Genomic DNA, 19,623 nt, shown 5'->3' with positions numbered 1-19,623 from the left:
AGAAAGAAGAAAAGAAAGGAAGTGATATTCGGAGAAAGAAAGATAAAAGTGATGAACGAATGATGACGAATGTGTGTGTTTTAAGTTGTAATGCCGTATTTGTTTATTATTATTAGTTAAGGTGTAATGCCGTATTTGTTTATGTTTATTAGTTAAGGGGTTAATCATTTAAGTTGTTTTAAATGCACATGCTGAGGGCAGCATGTAAGCAGGATGGCCGAGTTGTAGGAATGGAACATTATCATTTATTATTATTTGGATGAACAGAGTGTGTGAAGAAAGAAAGAAAGTATCGATAATTGTCTATGAAAGGAAGTTGGACTCGATGAATGGAAGATTAGCAAAAATGTAGTTGTGCTCAAATATAAATTGTTTTAAAGGATGTAATACTAAAATAAACGTGATTCAGTGTTTAAATAGTTTTGGTTTTCTTTTCCACCGCCTGGTCCCACATATATCACTAGCCATTTATATTAAAGTACATGTAGATAAGTAATGGTTTATAGGATACTGCTGGGGACATTTTAGAGCACAATTAAAAGTTATTTTACCATTAAATCAAATAGGTTGGATTATTTTCGACCTCGTAAAATTAAATTTATTACTGAACGGATTTGAATGAAATTGGGTATACATACGGTCTAGACCCTGGGAAAGAACATAGGCTACTTTTTATCCCGGGATTCCCACGGGAAAACTTTTTAAGGCGAAGCGAAGCGCGCGGGAACAGCTATAAGTTTATATTTTGTGCACCTTTATTGTATGTTAAATTAAGGAAAATTTGTTATTGGCCTTACCATTTAACTCATTTATCTTGTAACTTCATATGTAACGCTGTTAATTTTCTAAAAATAAATAAAATAAATCCAATATTGTCCCGTATTTCAACGTGGCAGGTAAACGCTTAGTAATAAAAACTGGCGTTAAGTTTAAAAGATTTGCGAAATGTCGGCGGGTAACACATATTTCCCGCGATTAAGAATGTGTAACAGTATTAAATATTTCGCACTATCCGGCTCAAACGCGAGTTTTAAAACAAACAGGTTTTTTATCATACTCGTGTTTATAAATTTCACGAAAGGTTGTGGTTGTGGCTTAAGGCGATATATAACCAGGAAATAGCGCCAAAATAAAAATAAAATCTTTGCTTTCATTTGAAAGCGTTTTTCCCAAAACTGAAAAAGCCAACCCTTTGTTATTTATTTTTTTTAAGTAGCCTTTGTCATACTAATTCCAATTTATAGCAACCACTGCAATACTCAGCAGTACATACATATAATGTAGAAGTTGGCGAAAATGCCGCCAGAAAAGTTTCTAGCGTAGATTAACTCCTACATTGCAGGCACCAAGAATTAGGAGCTAAGTTCTAAAAATTCAAATCTCCATGACAAGGGGAATGGCATTAGTAGTTTTTGGGAAAACACTTTCAAACGGTAACGGTAGAATAGAATAGAATAGAATACTTTATTTGCGTAAAACATGGTATTACATGGTATGTTAGCGAGCCGTGCTAATTCTAATTATTTGCTGAGTATAGAACATTTTGATTACAACTGGATAGATTCTGGTCTAATCTTTCGCAACGGTGGGCTTCGATTGAAACACTAGACTCAAAGTACAAGTGGTTGAGAAACAATTAAGAAGACACTATTACTAAACTACCTATATGTATATTTTACAAATAAAAAATAATGGGTTATGGATTTACATCGCCTTAAAAAGAAAATTAATTGGTTACTTTGGTTCGACTATCTATGTGGTGATAATGTAAATTCGTTTGCTTACACTTGCTAAAAGGTTTTTCGTGATCATTATTATAATTGAGATAAGAATTGTTTTTTACAATTAATCAATTTAACATAAAATTATGATCGTGTTCGCGCCCCAAGCAACATTTTTGAGATTTTGGTGTTACTATACGTACTTGATTACTGCACCATCCTAACACAAAAAAAATATTCGTATAATTATAATTTAGTGTACAATAAGTACCCTACACTGTGTACAATCAAGTCAGTTCGTTAGTCAGCGACTGGTCGAGTCGGGGTCTACTCTACCTTGACAAAAACAAACAAACGAACGCTGTTATGCAATTATTGACGTTAGCACAGCGAGATAGAATTGGTCGCTCTGAAAATTCGTTTTTCATAAGCTAAAGTGACCCACGGTTGTTATGAAATGTAAGTGCAAGGCGTAGACGCGTGGCGAAATTGTATTTAAATCAACACCTCCAAAGCTGTATACTGTCTAGAATCTAGACTCTAGATATTCTGCGGATCAGAGAGAGAATTTTGACTCTATATTGGTACCACGTAGGAATTATTTATATTGCACTTGTTTTTGTCTGTAAGGAAATGTTCTTAATAGCTTTATGAAACCATTTCTCATAATTTTAGGACTTGATCTCCGTACTAACATTTTACACACTACTTAATTAAGCACATGTATAAATTTTGTCATTTAGTAATCTGTGATTGTGTGTTGTAAAAGTTTGTGATATCAACCCAACCTAGCACAAAGGCCTATCCCAGTAGATATACCTAAATTGCATTAGTAATTGTTGATGGCATTTAATGATAGCATCATATTAATGGAGTAGGTTTAATGTCAGATATAAGATATATGATGTAATAAATAAAATAGCTCCACATGTGCCAGTATGTCTAGCTAGATTGTCTATGTTATTTTTAAACTTATAGCTAAAGAATGAGCACCAATTGACGACCGAATGGCGTAGTGGTTAGTGACCCTGACTACTGAGCCGAAGGTCCCGGGTTCGATTCCCGGCTGGGGCAGATATTTGTTTAAAGACAGATAGGTATTTGTACTCAGGTCTTGGGTGTTGATATTTATATTTAGTACCTATCTATCTATCTATGTATTTGTGTAGATATATCAGCTGTCCGACACCCATAACACAGGTTCTGCCTAGCTTGGGGTCGGATGGCCGTGTGTGAGATGTCCCCACATATTTATTATTTATTATTATTTAATTAAAATATTAAGTAGGTACTTATAAGAATAGAGGTTCGCTTTTCCGTACTTCAATAAATAATCCAGCATAATACATAGCTTTAACATTATGCAAGTAATACTTATCTTTGAGTACAAGTAAATCAGCTTATTTATATCTGCAGTCAGACATAAAATATATTTTGAATAACCGTTGGATGTTTGGGTTGCGAATATAGAAAGTATTTCCTTGCAAGGGTATTCTATAAAACCGTATTGCTCAACACAGCTGTGTCATACGAACAAGATTTTACTTATTTTACCCATTACATAAGGGATCGGACAGTCATATATTTTTCTTGCTAACCATATTTTTATGCCAAGTGTGAAATGATGACACGATCATGATACAAAAACTTTTGGATTTTTTCGGTATCTTTGAACAAATGGTTTTACATTTAATACACTCACGGGCAATGTAAAAGTTCTATTGAGAAAATCACCAAATTACTTATAAACTAAAAAAACTAACTAAATGACACCTTCTGCAATATTTAAGTAGGTACATTTAACGGCGCATCAGAATATCACCAACTAAAAACGTAACTATTTTGTTCACATTTCCATTTAAAAGTAAAAAAAAATTACGCCATTTCGTGTCTGCATTTTGAAAGTGGAACTGTTTCTTTGCACGTGAAAGTATTTAGGATATTCGTGAGCAATTTTATCTTGTATCCCTGTAGGCGCCAAAATAGACCTATTCTTATTTATTCATAGGCCATGAAAAGAGGTTTCAAATGTTTCATTGTACTTAATCTTAAAATAATTATAATCATTTACATGTTCCATCTTTGCGAATAATGACGCGGTCACCGGTAGTAGGCAGACGATTGAATATGTTTTTTTTTGTCTGCAACATTTCCTGTCGTCACAAGATTTATATGCCTGTCTCATTAATTTGTAGTGGCTTGAATAAATAAACATTCATCAACTAAGAAAATAATGCATATTCATATTTTTATCTCAGCATCTTCACATAAAATTGATTATTTTACTGATTGCAAAAGGCGAATTTATTAAAATGTGGAGAACACGAAAGATTAGTGACAAATGATAACAATCAGAGATTGCGGCTACGTTAACAAATTCAAGCTAATTAACACGCTTTTATGTTAATACACCCGTGTTAGTCCGAAATCGTATCACTAATAATATACACTTACGGGCAATGAAAAAGTTCCACTCAGAAAATTAAAACCAAACAATCACAATTTTTTCAAACATTTCATTTGAAATTTGAACGAAATATGAATGTGTAATTGGTAATATCCTGATGCTCTGTTAGATGTATTTTCAATGTTGCAGAAAGCTAGCCTTTTCCGTTTAGGAGTAAGTAATTTGATGCTTTAGTCACTGGAGATTTTTCATTTCCCATGTGTATCTACTAACTCGTATATGTACATTGGGAGTCTTTATTTAAATTAATTCCAGTTTTCATCGCATCGCATGACAAACCTAGCAGTTTTGGGATATTAAAATGTTTTATTCATTGGTGGCGCTAGTTAGCTCTTATGCTAGTACCCCACTTGTCTGTTCGTATTTGCGTATTTGCCAAAACTGCCAAAAGTGATCGGTTTATTCGCCAAACTTATTGCCATATTTGCCTAACTAAAAGTTGCCAAATATTTGAAGTTATGGCAAATACGAATACCCAAGTGGAGTAGCAGCATTAACTGCACCTAACTAACCAGCGACTTGCACCAAAATCTAGATTTTGCGATAAATCTCGATTAACGCCATTAATTTATATTGGAATGACGTTTCTTAAATCGAGATTAGACACTAAATCTAGTTTTAAGATTTTGGCGCAAGTCGCCCTAAGTAAAAGTGAATAAACTGAAGCTTACCTTGGAATGTGAAGATGAAGAATGTGTGCAGACGAAGGAGCAGAGCAGCACGAGGGCCGGCAGCCAGCGGCCGCGGGGGGGCTCCATCGCGCTCTGCAACAACACACGTTGTCTATGGTTAGTTTAATATTTTGCACCATTAAAGAAAACATTACAATAGACTTATCCCCTTATTCATTAAAAAGTTATTGGACGCTTTAGCTATTGAACTGTTCTGTCACTCTCTGACAGAGAAAAAAACATCTTTGACAGAGATGGACAAAACAGTTCAATAGCTAAAGCGTCCACTAACTTTTTTTATGAATAAAGGGGTTATAGTCGTACAAAGAAATGAAAGAACTGGCTTGTGACAGACCGCGGTGGCGGGAACTACGCCGACGAGAGCAAGCTAGGCTCTTAAATTTAAGAAGAAGAAGATTAGATATAATGTATTTAGTAGGAAATGGAATGAGGAAGCCATGAACAGAAGGAAGACCCAGGGAGAACCTTTTGCTCAGCAGCGGCATTGTGACACAATAGGTTCATAAAAAAATATGATAGTAACATATTTTCTTTAAGTATATTTTATACTTTTGCGATTAGCTTTTTGCGCGAGCCTCAAATGGTTTCCTATAGCAATTGCAAGATAAAAAGTAGCCTAATGTGTCAACTTGAATTACTGCTAGCCAAATAAAAAAAATGGATGAAATCTGGTACATTTGCATCTCATGCTGTGTTGCAAACACATAAAAACTGTATAAGAAATTTGTCAACCTGACTGTACCGATAAACATAAAGTTTTACTTAAAGGATTCGAATCACGCCCCGTTTTCACAAGATCCGTAGTGCGCATAATATAATACATTACTTTCCTTGTTTTGTTATGTGAATAGAATTGAAACGCACTTTCTTCGGCAGATTGCGATATTTTACGAAAGTTTGAAACGGTTATTCGTTTGACGTCCACTAAAGAAAAATATAAGACAGTTTTCTTCCTTTATAAATTAGAGGCATAGCTAAAAATTAAGAGGCTTGGAGTTTTAATGATTGTAAGTACCTATGTGGATCGACAAAACTCCAAAACTCAGATTTTTGAGTGACACTAGGGTATAGGCACTCTACAGGGTGTTGCAAAATTGGTATACTAAGCCGAAACCTACATGTGCAGCATGGTATCGCGAATTTTCAAATTCTGATTTCAGTTTCGGGCTTAGATATACCATGCTGCACATGTAGGTTTCGGCTTGGTATACCCTTTTTGCAACACCCTGTATATGACGAAAAACTAAGTTCCAAAGCGCTACTGCGCGAGTCGTCACCACTCGTTTTGTTTGTTCTGTACATGTATTACTCTCTTTATTTTGTTGTTGTTTCTTTTTCTGACTTTATTGTTCTGTTTCAGTGTGTCAAATAAATGGTTCTTTCTTTCTTTCACTCTATGTCGTTGTTTTTCATCAGTATAGAGTATTCCTCCAGGTGCGTATAGTGCGAGATTTCCATGAGTTGATCTCTGAGTACGTCCGCTGCGTCTGTCTAAGAAATATTTCCTACTAGCTGTTCCCGCGCGCTTCGCTTCGCCTTAAAAAGTTTACCCGTGGGAATTCCGGGATAAAAAGTAGCCTATGTTCTTTCCCAGGGTCAAGACCGTATGTATACCAAATTTCATTCAAATCCGTTCAGTAGTTTTGGCGTGAAAGATTAACATACAGACAGACAGACAGACACAGTTACTTTCACATTTAAAATATTAGTTAGGATTAGGATTGTTTGTGCCCGCGGCGGCACATGTATTTATAAGGCAATTCTCCAGGCAAGGAGTTTATTTCCAGCGCTAGACTTTGCTGTCGAGAATGGTACTCTGGCGTGGCCTCATAGTGTTTGAAGCTAGTTTATGATCGGCCTATTTTAATCTAGCGCAAACTACTATAACTGTACTGCACAGAGTTAGTAACAAATTCGTGTAAAGTAAAAATCATAAGTACAAATTAAACAGACACACGTTAAATCGATAAAATTAATTCAACAATCTCTTAAACCCGTAAACGTAACCGGTAAACAGTGAGCGTAACGAAATAAACAACATAAAATTATGGTGCGACAAATAATCTTACTGCTTCTATAAAACGCCGCATAAGACGTTGTAAAATTACCGAAAGTGCGTAAAAGTCACGCAGAGCGGCGCTGCGATCGCCAATCATGCGTTAGTGTTGCCAGTAAAATACCCGATTTAAATTAAGCTGTACGCGTTACGCCTTTGCCTCGCCGCGTGAAAAAATGAGAACGACAAATATTTGGCGGGAAAAATTCAATTAATTTCTACTTTTACTCCTCATCTTCATTAAATGGTTAACGGGAAGTGTACTTCTGGGTGCATGGTGGAATTTTATTTTATCAGAGAGGTCAATAAACGTATAATACCTCGATTTGAGAGCAGTAGGGGGCAGTGAGAGGATTCGGTGCGGTGTGTCGGTTAATATATTCGTGCCGCGCTTGTCCGATGGTACTCATGGTACCTAATGCTTGCTTGGAACGAATTTTAATACGTTTCTAACCCTCATAATTATTGGGTAGGTACATACACGTTGGAATTATCTTAGCATGATAAAATGATGTCGATTCTGCAGGGAAAAATCCTAATTTTAGTGCTGTCAAAATCTTAAATTCTTTGTTTTAAAATATATCTAAAAACATTGTTCTATAAACTTCCGACACCAAAACTGAGTCGTCGAGTTCATAAATTATGTATAGTATATGACGAAATAGGTATTCGTCATCTGATTTACCAGTTTAGTAGGTACCTACCTACATCTACTATAGTTTAAAGAAGGTAATACGATAATTGAACTTGATTATTTTTGTTTTGAGAATATAAGTACTACAAAACTACCTTATCTGCAGAATTAAGCGCACGGTTAGCGGTTACATAAGTGAATAACTGCCCCGAGAAGTAAAAACAAATGACAATTGCAAACGGAAAAAATAATTTAAAAAGGATTTTAATTGCATCAGTAACATTGGCCAGCATTATTTATGACCGTTTGTGAACGCAGCCAGTTGGGGTCAACGACCTCATTAAATTGCCGCGCTTTTATCTGTCAAATGAATTAATGGCGGGTGAAAGATCTATCTCTCTTCTTCTGAGTGTTGGGATTGCCAGCCGGATATTTTTGTTAGTCATTTGGTGTAGGTTCTTTTCCTTGACCTTTGCCAGTTGGGTGTGGTGTGTGTACAAACTGTAACAGTTTATACATACATATCTAGGGTACCTAATGTACTTATAATAAGTAGATAGATGAAAATTTGACTATAAGTAGGTACGTTAAGTACTCTTAGCCGTCGTAGCCAAGCCTAAATTCAGCCTGTTTCATTTTTGTACACAGAAGTATAATTTCATCAATATCTTTAAGGATCCTTACATTTAAGAGTAAGTAAGTACCTACTTAGCTATATTGAATATGTCATATTTTATGTTGCCATCCCCAAAACCAAAATCATTGTTAGTAGACCTATTCTGTCACCCGCGCAGTGACAAAATCGCACGAAATTTCGCAAACTTTGGACGTCACTTTCGTAATTTAAGAAACAATGTTTCGCCAGTTCACACGGTGTGAACACTGAGGTAAAGCTGTTTATTAGGAAATACACGGGTTTGCGCGGATGCAACCGTCGCGTTAAAAATGGTGAAGACGTCGCCAATCGCTACGTTCTTCTATTAAATTAATGTGCATTAATGTATCAGAATGGTGTAACATCGGACGGTCGAATGGCGTAGTGGTTAGTGGCCCTGACTGCTACGCCGAAGGTCCCGGGTTCGATTCCCGGCTGGGGCAGATATTTGTTTAAAGACAGATATTTGTACTCGGGTCTTGGGTGTTGATATTTATATTTAGTATCTATCTATCTATGTATTTGTGTAGATATATCAGCTGTCCGATACCCATAACCCAGGTTCTGCCTAGCTTGGGGTCGGATGGCCGTGTGTGAGATGTCCCCACATATTTATATTATATTTATATATTTATAACGGGTTTAACGTAAATTCGGTGATGATGATAATGTGGCTGAAAAATGCAATCTATTGTTGACCTAGGCCGTGAGCCGTGGCCTTATCCATATTGGGAAAATTCAATAGGTAGGTATTATGTATACCTATATTAATTATTACAACACTCACACCTTGTACTAATGTACTCCCTTGCGGGGTAGGCAGAGGTGCATTGCTGCACCCACTTTTCGCCAGTGTTATATTAGTCTCACTGTAATAATAAAATAAGCAAAAAAAATATACTTTATAAGTATGTATACAAAATGTACTCTAATGATTAGGTAATATACCTTCACGAACTTAACATAAGTATAACTTATACTATAACATATCATATATATACTATAGTCCACGTATGCGTGTGTGCAAAAAGACTAAAATGTCCTGTTAGACATGTAAAGCCATTGTCTTCAGAAATAAACGGTTTTTACTGCGATAGCATCTGAACCTTCAAGATGGTGTCAGGGCATCTTGTGTGTCAGTGACTTGTGTGTTTATCTGTCTATGAACAAATTCATAAGTAGGTACGTATTATTAATTATTATGCTTGTACGGCTGTATGTCCATGGTTTTTAGGTCCAAATTTTCCAAAAATTTAGGTTTTTATATATTTTGGGTCCTATAAAGCTAAAACTCATTTTTTTATGTTGTCCATTGCTATATGGACTACTAATTATGCTAAATAGGTACCTTTATCGGATACTAAATTGTGTAGAGCCATTAGGTGTAGGTACCTATTATGATTTAGAATAACTTTTTTATTTTCCTAAATTCATTTCAAACATTTCATTTCTAAACTCAAAACTGTTATAACTAAATCAAAGTTATTGTCAATATCGTCAGTATTTTAGCATACGCCTCATAATTCCATTTGTTATTTGCTGTAACCCAATATTGACAAAGGAAGAAATAAGAAATGCCACACACATGAACTTAACCCGCTTAAAAGCGTTGACCCTGGGACCATAGACACGACATGAGGGCACAGAAACAAAACAAAACGCACCAGGTCGATGCACTGACAAACTGTAAGGACAATGTCTCTTCTCGGAATCTGGCCGGTAAGAAAATATTAAAAATATAAACCAGATAGTCCTGCTGTTTCCGCATTGGCATAACCGGTGGTTGTCTTTGCTTGATCGAGTTATAAAAAAAAACAATTCTGATTTTAAAATGTCTTATTGCACAGTCATCTTTGGCCCGTAAATAATAATGGTTCCGAACTTAATCCGTAATTTTACTTTGACTTTCCACTACATAGCGTATCGAATATATACCCATATACGTATTATTAGGTAAGTAAATAAGTATACGCACTGCTAAATGTTAAAATGACAAATAAAACAATTGCTTACTGCTTACGTGAAAGTTAAGTGCAAATTGGCATTATTTACCTAACGTACCTGGAGAATTGAACCCAGGTCTTTACGGTCCAGTGAGCCAGTTAGTTAAACCAAGTTCACTACACCATCTCAGGTAGTGAACTCGGACAATGCTTAACCTTGGACAGATATACAGATATAGGTCTGAGCTATAGAACTATCTGATTGGGGAAGGTTACTGCCACTCACTTCCGTTCCTGGGGGTCACTCTCTTAATCGAAGAACGAACGAACGGGAATTGTCACGCAATTGGCAAGCTAGTACAAGATAGAGCTGTAGTTAGTGCAGCGCTCCGAAGCTTCGGAAAAACAAAACTATAAAATAAATAAATAAATATGTGGGGACATCTCACACACGGCCATTCGACCCCAAGCTAGGCAGAATCTGTGTCATGGGTGTCGTACAGCTAATATATCTACACAAATACATAGAATATAGATATATAATATAATAATAATAATAATAGCCTACTTATTTTCCCACTGCTGGGCAAAGGCCTCCCCTTTCATCTTCCACACCTTTCGATCCTGTGCACCCTCAGCCCAGTTGTTATCGAATTTGTCCAGGTCGTCCCGCCATCTCCGTCTCGGCCTGCCTCTCCGCCGGCGCCCGTCGCCCGGCACCCACTCGGTCGCTATCTTGGCCCACCGGTCCGGGTGCATGCGGCAGACGTGGCCGGCCCAGTTCCACTTGAGCTTTGCGGTCTCGACACCGACATCGACTATGCGAGTTTGGGAGCGTATTATGGTGTTCCTGACACGGTCCGTCAATTTTACACCGAGAAGACTACGCTCCATCGCTCTTTGGCAAACCTTCAGTCTGGTCTTTTGATGTTCGGTCAGTGACCATGTCTGTGCGCCGTAGGTTAGGACGGGCAAGATACACATGTCAACGAGTTTGCGCTTGAGTGACAGTGGAAGGTTGCCCTTCATCAGCTGCTTCATAGACCAGTAGCTCTTCCAGGCGTTTTCGATACGTCTATCGATTTCTTTATCTTGCCTGTTTTCGAATGAGACTAGCTGGCCTAAGTAAATGTACTCGTTGACATATTGTATATCCTGACCGTCAACCGTGACCTTACGTGTCGCGCTATTGGACATGATCTTGGTTTTGGACCGGTTCATCGACAATCCGACTTGAAGGCTTGCCGTGCTGAGATCTTGCAGCATGTGTTCGAGTGTTGATGCCGACGGGGCAAAGAGTACAATGTCGTCGGCGAAGCGAAGGTTGGTTAATCTTCTGCCGCCGACGTCAATACCTTTGTCTTCCCATGGGACCGCAAGCTTTCTGAAAACTTCTTCGAGAGTGCAAGTAAATAGTTTTGGAGATAGCGGGTCGCCCTGTTTTACGCCTTTCTCTATATTGAACAAGGGTCCTGCTGATTGCAATTTAATATTGGCTGTACTGTTTTCGTAGATTATTTTTATTAGGTCTATGTATGTTTCCGGGACATTTTGGTCTATGAGGGCTTGAAATATTGCGGGATGTGAAAGACTGTCAAATGCCTTGGCATAGTCTACAAAAGCCAAGTAGAGTGGCTTATTATATTCGGTAGACTTTTCGATGATCTGGTTGAGGGTGTGGAGGTGATCTGAGGTGGAGAAACCTGGGCGGAATCCTGCTTGTTCGGGCGGTTGGTTGGAATCAAGAATGCCAGTAATCCGGTTCTCTATAACTTTAATGAAAATTTTGTACACATGAGAAATTAAGCTAATAGGTCTGTAATTGCCTATATCGGATTTATCGCCTTTTTTATGGAGTAAAACAATATTAGAATGACATAGTTTGCTAGGTATTTTTCCTGAAATGAGAATGGTGTTGCAAAGATTTGTTATGTGAGGGACGAGAACGGATTTTCCTATTTTTAATATATCTGAGGTGATGCCGTCATCGCCTGGACTTTTATCACTATTTAAACTCGAGATGGCGCGGTGGACCTCAAGACCTGTGATTAGTGGTATGGAGTCTGGGCGGCAATATGTATCATGATTATTATTACTAGTTTTTGTTGAATCGGTATATAATTTCTTATAAAACTTGGTGCAAATTTCCATAATTTTATCTCTCCCTGCTTGTTGATTGCCGTTCTCGTCTGTTAGCTTTGTAATCCAAGTTTTTCCTTTACTTATACCTTTTTTGGCTGTTCTTAAGGACTTGTTATTTTCTAATGCCACTTTTATTATTTCGGTGTTAAAAGCTCTTATGTCTCTCCGTATGCTACGTTTAACTTGTCTATCTATGACGTTGTACTCTTTAGTGCATTTGGGGTGTGTTTCTCTCTCTTTTATTAATAATAATGTGGCTGGTGTTAATTTGTTTATATTTTTACGGCTTGAGTTTTGCTTGACCTTTTTCTTAGCGGTATGTATGGCTTTTTGGGTGTTAACATATTCTTGCTCTGCATCAACTGTGTCGGATTTTAATCCATTAAAACTGTTACTCAATTCCAACTTAAAAATATCTGCATGAACTAATATGTTTTCTCTGGTAATTATACTGCCTTTTGAATATAATTGTTTCCGGGTGTCTTTAACATTTAATGATATCTTCGCTCGAATTGGTCGGTGATCAGAGCTGTAATTAAATCGGTTTAAAACACTAATATCTTTAACTATATTTTTATTCGATGATAATACAAAATCTATTTCGTTTTTGGTTTTTCCGTCTGGTGAAACCCAAGTCCAGCGGCGTTGAGGTTTTTTATAAAAGAAACTATTGCTGATATTCAGGTTTTGCCCAAATGCGAAGTGTAACAGACGCGTGCCGCGGTCATTTCGGCTACCTAGACCATAGGGACCAAGTATTTGGTCATTGTCGGTATCCTGTCTGCTACCAATTTTCGCATTGAAATCACCTAAAACCAACGTCCATGTACCTTTGTGTTCGTCATAAGCTTTGTTCAGGCTATCGTAGAACTCTTCGGTATCTTCGTCGGTATGTGATGATGTTGGGGCATAAACCTGGATTATGGTGAGAGTTTGTTTATTAGTAAACTTTAATTTTAAAACCGCAAGTCTATCAGAATATAGATACAAAATATAAATTTATGTCAACAACCAAGACCCGAGTACAAATATCTGTCTTTAAACAAATATCTGCCCCAGCCGGGAATCGAACCCGGGACCTTCGGCATAGCAGTCAGGGTCACTAACCACTACACCATTCAGCCGTCAAAACTGGAAACGTTTGGTTCGTTCGTATATTTAGTTAGAGAGTGACCCCCCTGCTCAGACAGACTGACGTGACAATGTGCAAATCATCTTATCATTTTGCACAAAAGGAGCCCTGAGAGGCAGTTACCGGCGCACCCTGGAGTCAGCTAGTTACTGACAATTTATCTCACTGGATATACTGGATAATCCTTTCACCACGGTGACATGACCAGCTCTAGTATCACCAAATTTTTCTATACGTCTATTTATATAATAATATAGACTTAAAAAATTCTTTAACTGTTTTTTAAGTTTCATAGAAAAATTATTCAGAATGACGAGTTAACCTTCGGCCCGCAATAGCACTTTTTCAAAAACTAGAAGAAGAGCGGAATTATAAAGTGTAATAGATACCTATTTTAGCAGCCTGTTACGAATTATACCAAATTACTACTCATTATAATTATCATGTGTCTTCACAATAAACTGCTACAGCAATATATCATAAATTCATAACACAAAAGAACCTACAAAAATATTAAGAAATTACATCATCTATCGAGCAAATTTATTTAATAGTTGTATTAACAAATTAATCATTTAGATTGTCACTTAATAAAATGTTATTGTTGTTGCCAAAAGTGGTTATGTTAAGTTCTATAGATCATAATAATATTTATTATGCTCGTCTTAATTCCGTGATAGATAAAAGCTCTTCCTAACCATAAAAAAAAAAACAAAAGAAAACCAAAAGTTCAAAGTATTTTTTTTTAATTATGACGTTTGACATTAATTTGAGGTAGTTCATAGGGGTTTTTTTCTCATCCATGGTGTTGCAAGAATATTTTGTATCGTAATTTTAAGAATTACAAAAATAATATCGTGGACTAAAAAGGAAATCGGGTAAGGTAAGATCAGAGAAGGGTAAGGTACTAAGTGTAGAAGTTTGTGCTACATAGTGTTAATAAAATTTGTGTTATAATTGTTAACAAATTAATGAGGTCAGGAAAATTTGTGTAGTACGCCCTCCGGCTAGATGGAGTGACGACTAGTGAAAGGTGGCTGGTAATGATTGGATGTGGAATGCTATACATCGCATCCAGTGGCTTGCATTGGGAGAGGCCTACATCCAGCAGTGGACTGCTATCAGACTAATTATGATCATGATTATGAAAAAAAACCCACTTATTATGATGATGATAAATATAGCTATCATTTGTTTTTTACTGGGCGCGCATTATTTTCGACCGACTTATTTACTGCATGTATGACATACTTACTTATAATAATTATAACGAGGTGTGGTAAGGCCGCTCTGCTTAAATTTAATCGCTTTAAAATGCAAGCTATTTTAAATATTTTTAATTGCCTCAACTTTTTTATTCTTGAACCAAAGTACCGCAAATCCCATTTTAAAATTTCTATCACAATAAACTTTAAACATTATTTAGCAAATTTTTATAACGAAGTTTCAGGCAGAAGATCAGGCGTTTCGTAGTGCTAAACATTTGTCTTAGTTTTAGTGGTAAGGCCCTTTATATTTATAAAATAAGTATATCTACAACGTAAATGGAGGTATGCTCCTGTAGATAGATAATTATTTATTGCACTCACACAAAAATTACATAGAAACAACAAAAACTCACACCTTGTACTAATGTACTCCCTTGCGGGGTAGGTAGAGGTGCATTGCTGCACCACTTTTCGCCAGTGTTATGTTACAATACATAGAGAAAAACACAAAATAGACGGAACAATTGGCGGCCTTATTACTGAGATGAAATTTTATTTAATTTAGACTCTTAAATTAAATACAGGAATTGAAATACTTTAGACCATTTCAGGTAGGTACAGACTAATCCCACGTGTACGCAACGTATGCTACGCATAATGAAATCTGACATTTTATCTAACATTCCTAAATTAAGTTACGTACAATTATTATCATCGGAATAAGTAGGGGAGACCGGGGACAAAAGTAACAGTTTGTAATTTCTGTCTGATTTCTCGTTATTAATAACATTTACGATAAAATAAATATAGTCACATAAAACTTTCGTCTATAGTCTACAAATCTCCATTATTACTTTACTTAATGCATCTTGAATTTTAGCATTTTTGAAGCCTCAAAAAAAAAAGGGAAATCGTTACTTTCGACCCCATGGTCAGGACGAAAGTAACAAGGCATGGGTCGAAAGTAACAACCCATAAATTCTGCCCAATGTTATAAATACGATTCAAAAGAAAGAACAGAAAAAACAATCAAATTATTTAGTTTAGAAAACTTCTTAAAAAACTATCAAAACTAAAAAAATCTTATGACTTATTGACAAAACAAAAAAAAACTTCTTAATATAAACTGTAAATGAGATCCATCATTTAAACTGACTAACTGATAAGAAGTTGTTTTATTTGTGCCATAATATACAATATTATGATACAAATATCTAATCAAAACAACAAAAAATAAAAATATACAATGTGACATGGCAAACTTACGAACGTAACACGTTACTTTTGTCCTGCCGCGAGCTGTTACTTTTGTACCCATCCCCATTTTTGAAATATCAGGCGACATAACTTTAAAACAGCCCGTGTTATTCGAAAACCATTTATGACATGCTACAGACAATCTTATAATGAATCAATGAAAAAATAGTCATATGGTTCTTGGCATCTTAATTCTACGTAAACACTTAATGAATAAACACCAAAAAACTTACTTTTGGTGTGTAAAATCACGAAATGCTCACTAAAACAACCTTGCACCGCGGCACGGGCGTGGAAAATGATATCAAGCACGGGGGGCATCGCATGCTGACAACCAGCGGTCGCTTGGGACGTTAAGGCTATTGGGGAAGTCCACAGAGTCTTTGTTACTTTCTACCCGCTGTTACTTTTGTCCCCGGTCTCCCCTAATACGTAACAATATATTCTAAATAAGTTTAATATTATTATGCTTAGCTCACGATTATTTTTAGCATTCCGATTATTGTCCACAACAAAACACACCTTTTGACAAAAAATCCATAAAGAGTCAAGTTCTTTCTTCCAAAACCAGTATCAATATCAGTGTCAATGACCTCGAAACACACATAGCATTTATGTAAGTCGTTACGCCATACGCCGTCTAGTCGAAATGTTCAAAGGCCTCTAAATGTTTTGGCTAACATGCTCCGTAAATGACACCGTGCCTCAGTGACCGTTATTCATAGATAAGAAAGAGGGAAACAAAATGCAACTACTTTGCAGTTTATAATAAAATAAGAATCGTATGTTTATAATTAAATTATCATTTTAACACTCACGCTTACGCTTGCTTTAATTTTCTTCTTCTTACCGATCGGTGACAAACATTACAGGTATACATTTATATTTATTAGATTTCACCGGTGATATATCTTATAGAGGATATCATATTTAAATAATTCGGGGTCATTTCTTTCAATTATGTATTGAAAGAGGACTTTCATTGGACCAATATTAGCCCAGGTAGGAAATAGAACCTGGGACCTTCGGCGTTTTGCCTATGCCTACTGTTTTGACGTTTAGAATATGTAAACTGTCTTGACATCCTGTCACATTTTACACACAATGACAAGGTTTCAAGTTCCGACGCTACGTATGTACATAACTTATATGAAGGTTCAATGACATTTATATTCAAATATACTTTACAGCCATTATTATTTTTATATTTACGTTTTTTTTTCTAAATACACTAGCCATGACACTATTTGTGTAGGGCATCCGTTACTGCCTACTTCTTCAGATGTTTGCCTCGCATGGCCTTCAGTGTGATTATATGGGCAAACGAAAACGGATTTCAAGGGAAAATTGTGATATTGTACCCTGTAACCGAGATATTATACATATAATAAAAGTAGGTACATGATTTTTGATACTTATACCACATTATGTCCTCTAGAACCATTGTTATGATACCGACCTATATATGTATTGTATATGTGTTTATTTCTTTACCTTTACCTACTAGCTAAACGGTCATTGCATTGTTGTCCCAATTCTCTATACAACTTAACATAAAGTAGGTAGGTTTATAAAATTCTTAGTACACTCACGGACAGTGAAATAGTTCCTCTTACAAAATAACGACTCCAAACAACATTTAATTTAAACATTTAACAAAATTTTACCGTTTTTACTCGGCAATATCCTGATTCTTCGTTAAATGTACTTAAATGCAGAAGGCGTAATTAAGCTAGCCTTTACCATTTAGGAGTAATTTGGTGATTTTCTGAGTGGAACCTTTTCATTGCCCGTGAGTGTAGTTCAGCTTTTTAGAGTGTCGCTAAGAAACCTTTGAGCTATACAATATACAATTTGAGGTAAACTACAGAGTGGAAAGAACGAATACTTCCTGCAGGGAAAGTACCTTAAATCCTATTCATATCTTACTTTGGTAAAAGGATACATTCCTTTATAAGACATTAATTTGAAGTAATGAAACTGCGATAGAGTTATAGATAGTAGATGCGATAGATAGTAGAATTTATGAAACAGGGTTTACTTTACCTAGGTTTATATTTTTGTTGTAACTTGTCCTCGAACTAGATGACTAAATACATAAAATTTGTTTATACCCGGTAAGTAAGTATGTACTTTTGTATTCTTGTCTGCCAGTTGCACACCTGAGAACGAAAAGTTTAGCAAAACCTGAGTATGGAATGCAGTTCTGTGATTGGCTGAAACATTGTTGAGTATGACTTAATGGTGCTTCGGCAGATTTAGTCAAGTGTGACACTGGTCACGTAAATTAAATAGGTAACTAACCTATTCATGAGAATAACACATCATAAACTAAACAAACTACTTAGGAAATACACAAACAGAGCAAATATGGTTACTTTAAAATGACATTGACAAAGTAATTCGTGGAATACGATGACCAATAATTATATTACGAGAATAGTCTTAATTCACAATGCGAGTACGTAATAGGTATTCTGTTACCTATATTATTATTATTATTATGCCGAAAAACCGATGGTCGGTAGGACACTCATGACGTGCAATTTAAGAATAATATAAATGCACCCGAGCGTACTAAAAGACTTTCATTAAAAAGGCTTCCACTGAAAAACTCTGGACACTCTTTTTTTACGACTACAGCAATTGTATTATAGGTATCTATTAAATTTAATAATAATTTTATAAGTAACCTATAGGTTACGTTGCTGTCTGAGTCAAAATAAAGTTTTTCTTTCTTCCTTTACTACATTTTAACACTTCAACATTTTACAATTTATTTATAACAAATTCTTAAATTTTTGCCACTTCACTCGCGCCTACGGTTCATTCTTACTGACTCAGGTGGTCAATCTGAACAACTTTGGCTCCACGACTTTTGAATATTCATGAGCATCTTTAATTGTATTGGTAAACACGATACTGTTCGATTACAAAAGAAGTAAGTAACAACGTGTTTTACCCACAAAAAACCTTATAAACTTGTTTTGTTAATCGGTTTATGTAACATAAATCGAGTTACAGTTAGACACCCACTTTCGCTTTTTAGTTTACTTTAAATTTACTTGTCTATGTTCACATTTAATTATACGTGGGTAATTATAATTATATTATCTGTGGAGTTACGACAGTACTTACATACATATGTTCACGCCTCCTGTAATCCCCGAAGGGAGAGGCTTTTGGCTATACCTACATTTGTACTCACGTGATAGGTCGCGAGCCGTATCGCCGTTTTGAATGAGCACAATGCACTCTAGATGTGTTAGTTTCTTGTACAATACTATTACAATAACATCGTTTAATTTTATTGTTATAATATGATTGTACTGCATGTAGCTGAAATTTTAACCTAATGTTTAGATGACTGTCATACATTAATTAGTGATTACCATCAATCAAACCAAAAATGCTGGTTTTGTGTGAACAATTATACAATTACACCTAACAACATAGGTGGCTCAATTTGGTAAACTATAATAATATAGGTAATAATTATTTTGTGAATAGTCAAAGGAATAATCGTGGATTCCATAATACAGAGTGTCCCATATTTAGAATGACGAGTTGTGTCCATATTATAAATTATGTTTCTGACATGTTCTTTAACCTGCGACACCCTGTATACGTAAATAATCATAACCTACTATTAACTTCTTTGCAAGAAAAGCAATTATAACAGCCCGATATTACACAAAACGTTTGCCTAATGCCGG

The 19,623-nt window shown here is 35.9% G+C and overlaps 1 protein-coding gene across 3 annotated transcripts in view; it reads right to left on the bottom strand.

Moving 5' to 3' along the window:
• LOC105384643 (A disintegrin and metalloproteinase with thrombospondin motifs 1) overlaps positions 1 to 19,623 on the bottom strand; it is a 110,525-nt gene that overhangs the window by 62,707 nt on the left and 28,195 nt on the right. For all 3 annotated transcript variants that reach the window (XM_048628163.1, XM_048628162.1, XM_048628164.1), the window contains exon 2: positions 4,860 to 4,952. In XM_048628163.1, coding sequence (XP_048484120.1) covers positions 4,860 to 4,946 — 87 coding nt within the window. In that variant the 5' untranslated portion in view covers positions 4,947 to 4,952. The remainder of the gene's footprint in view (positions 1 to 4,859; positions 4,953 to 19,623) is intronic.

The sequence above is a fragment of the Plutella xylostella genome, chromosome 20 (assembly GCF_932276165.1).
Source record: "Plutella xylostella chromosome 20, ilPluXylo3.1, whole genome shotgun sequence".
NCBI lineage: Eukaryota > Metazoa > Arthropoda > Insecta > Lepidoptera > Plutellidae > Plutella > Plutella xylostella.
The sequence above is the reverse complement of the archived record's forward strand: the minus strand, read 5'-3'. Positions and strand labels throughout refer to the sequence as shown.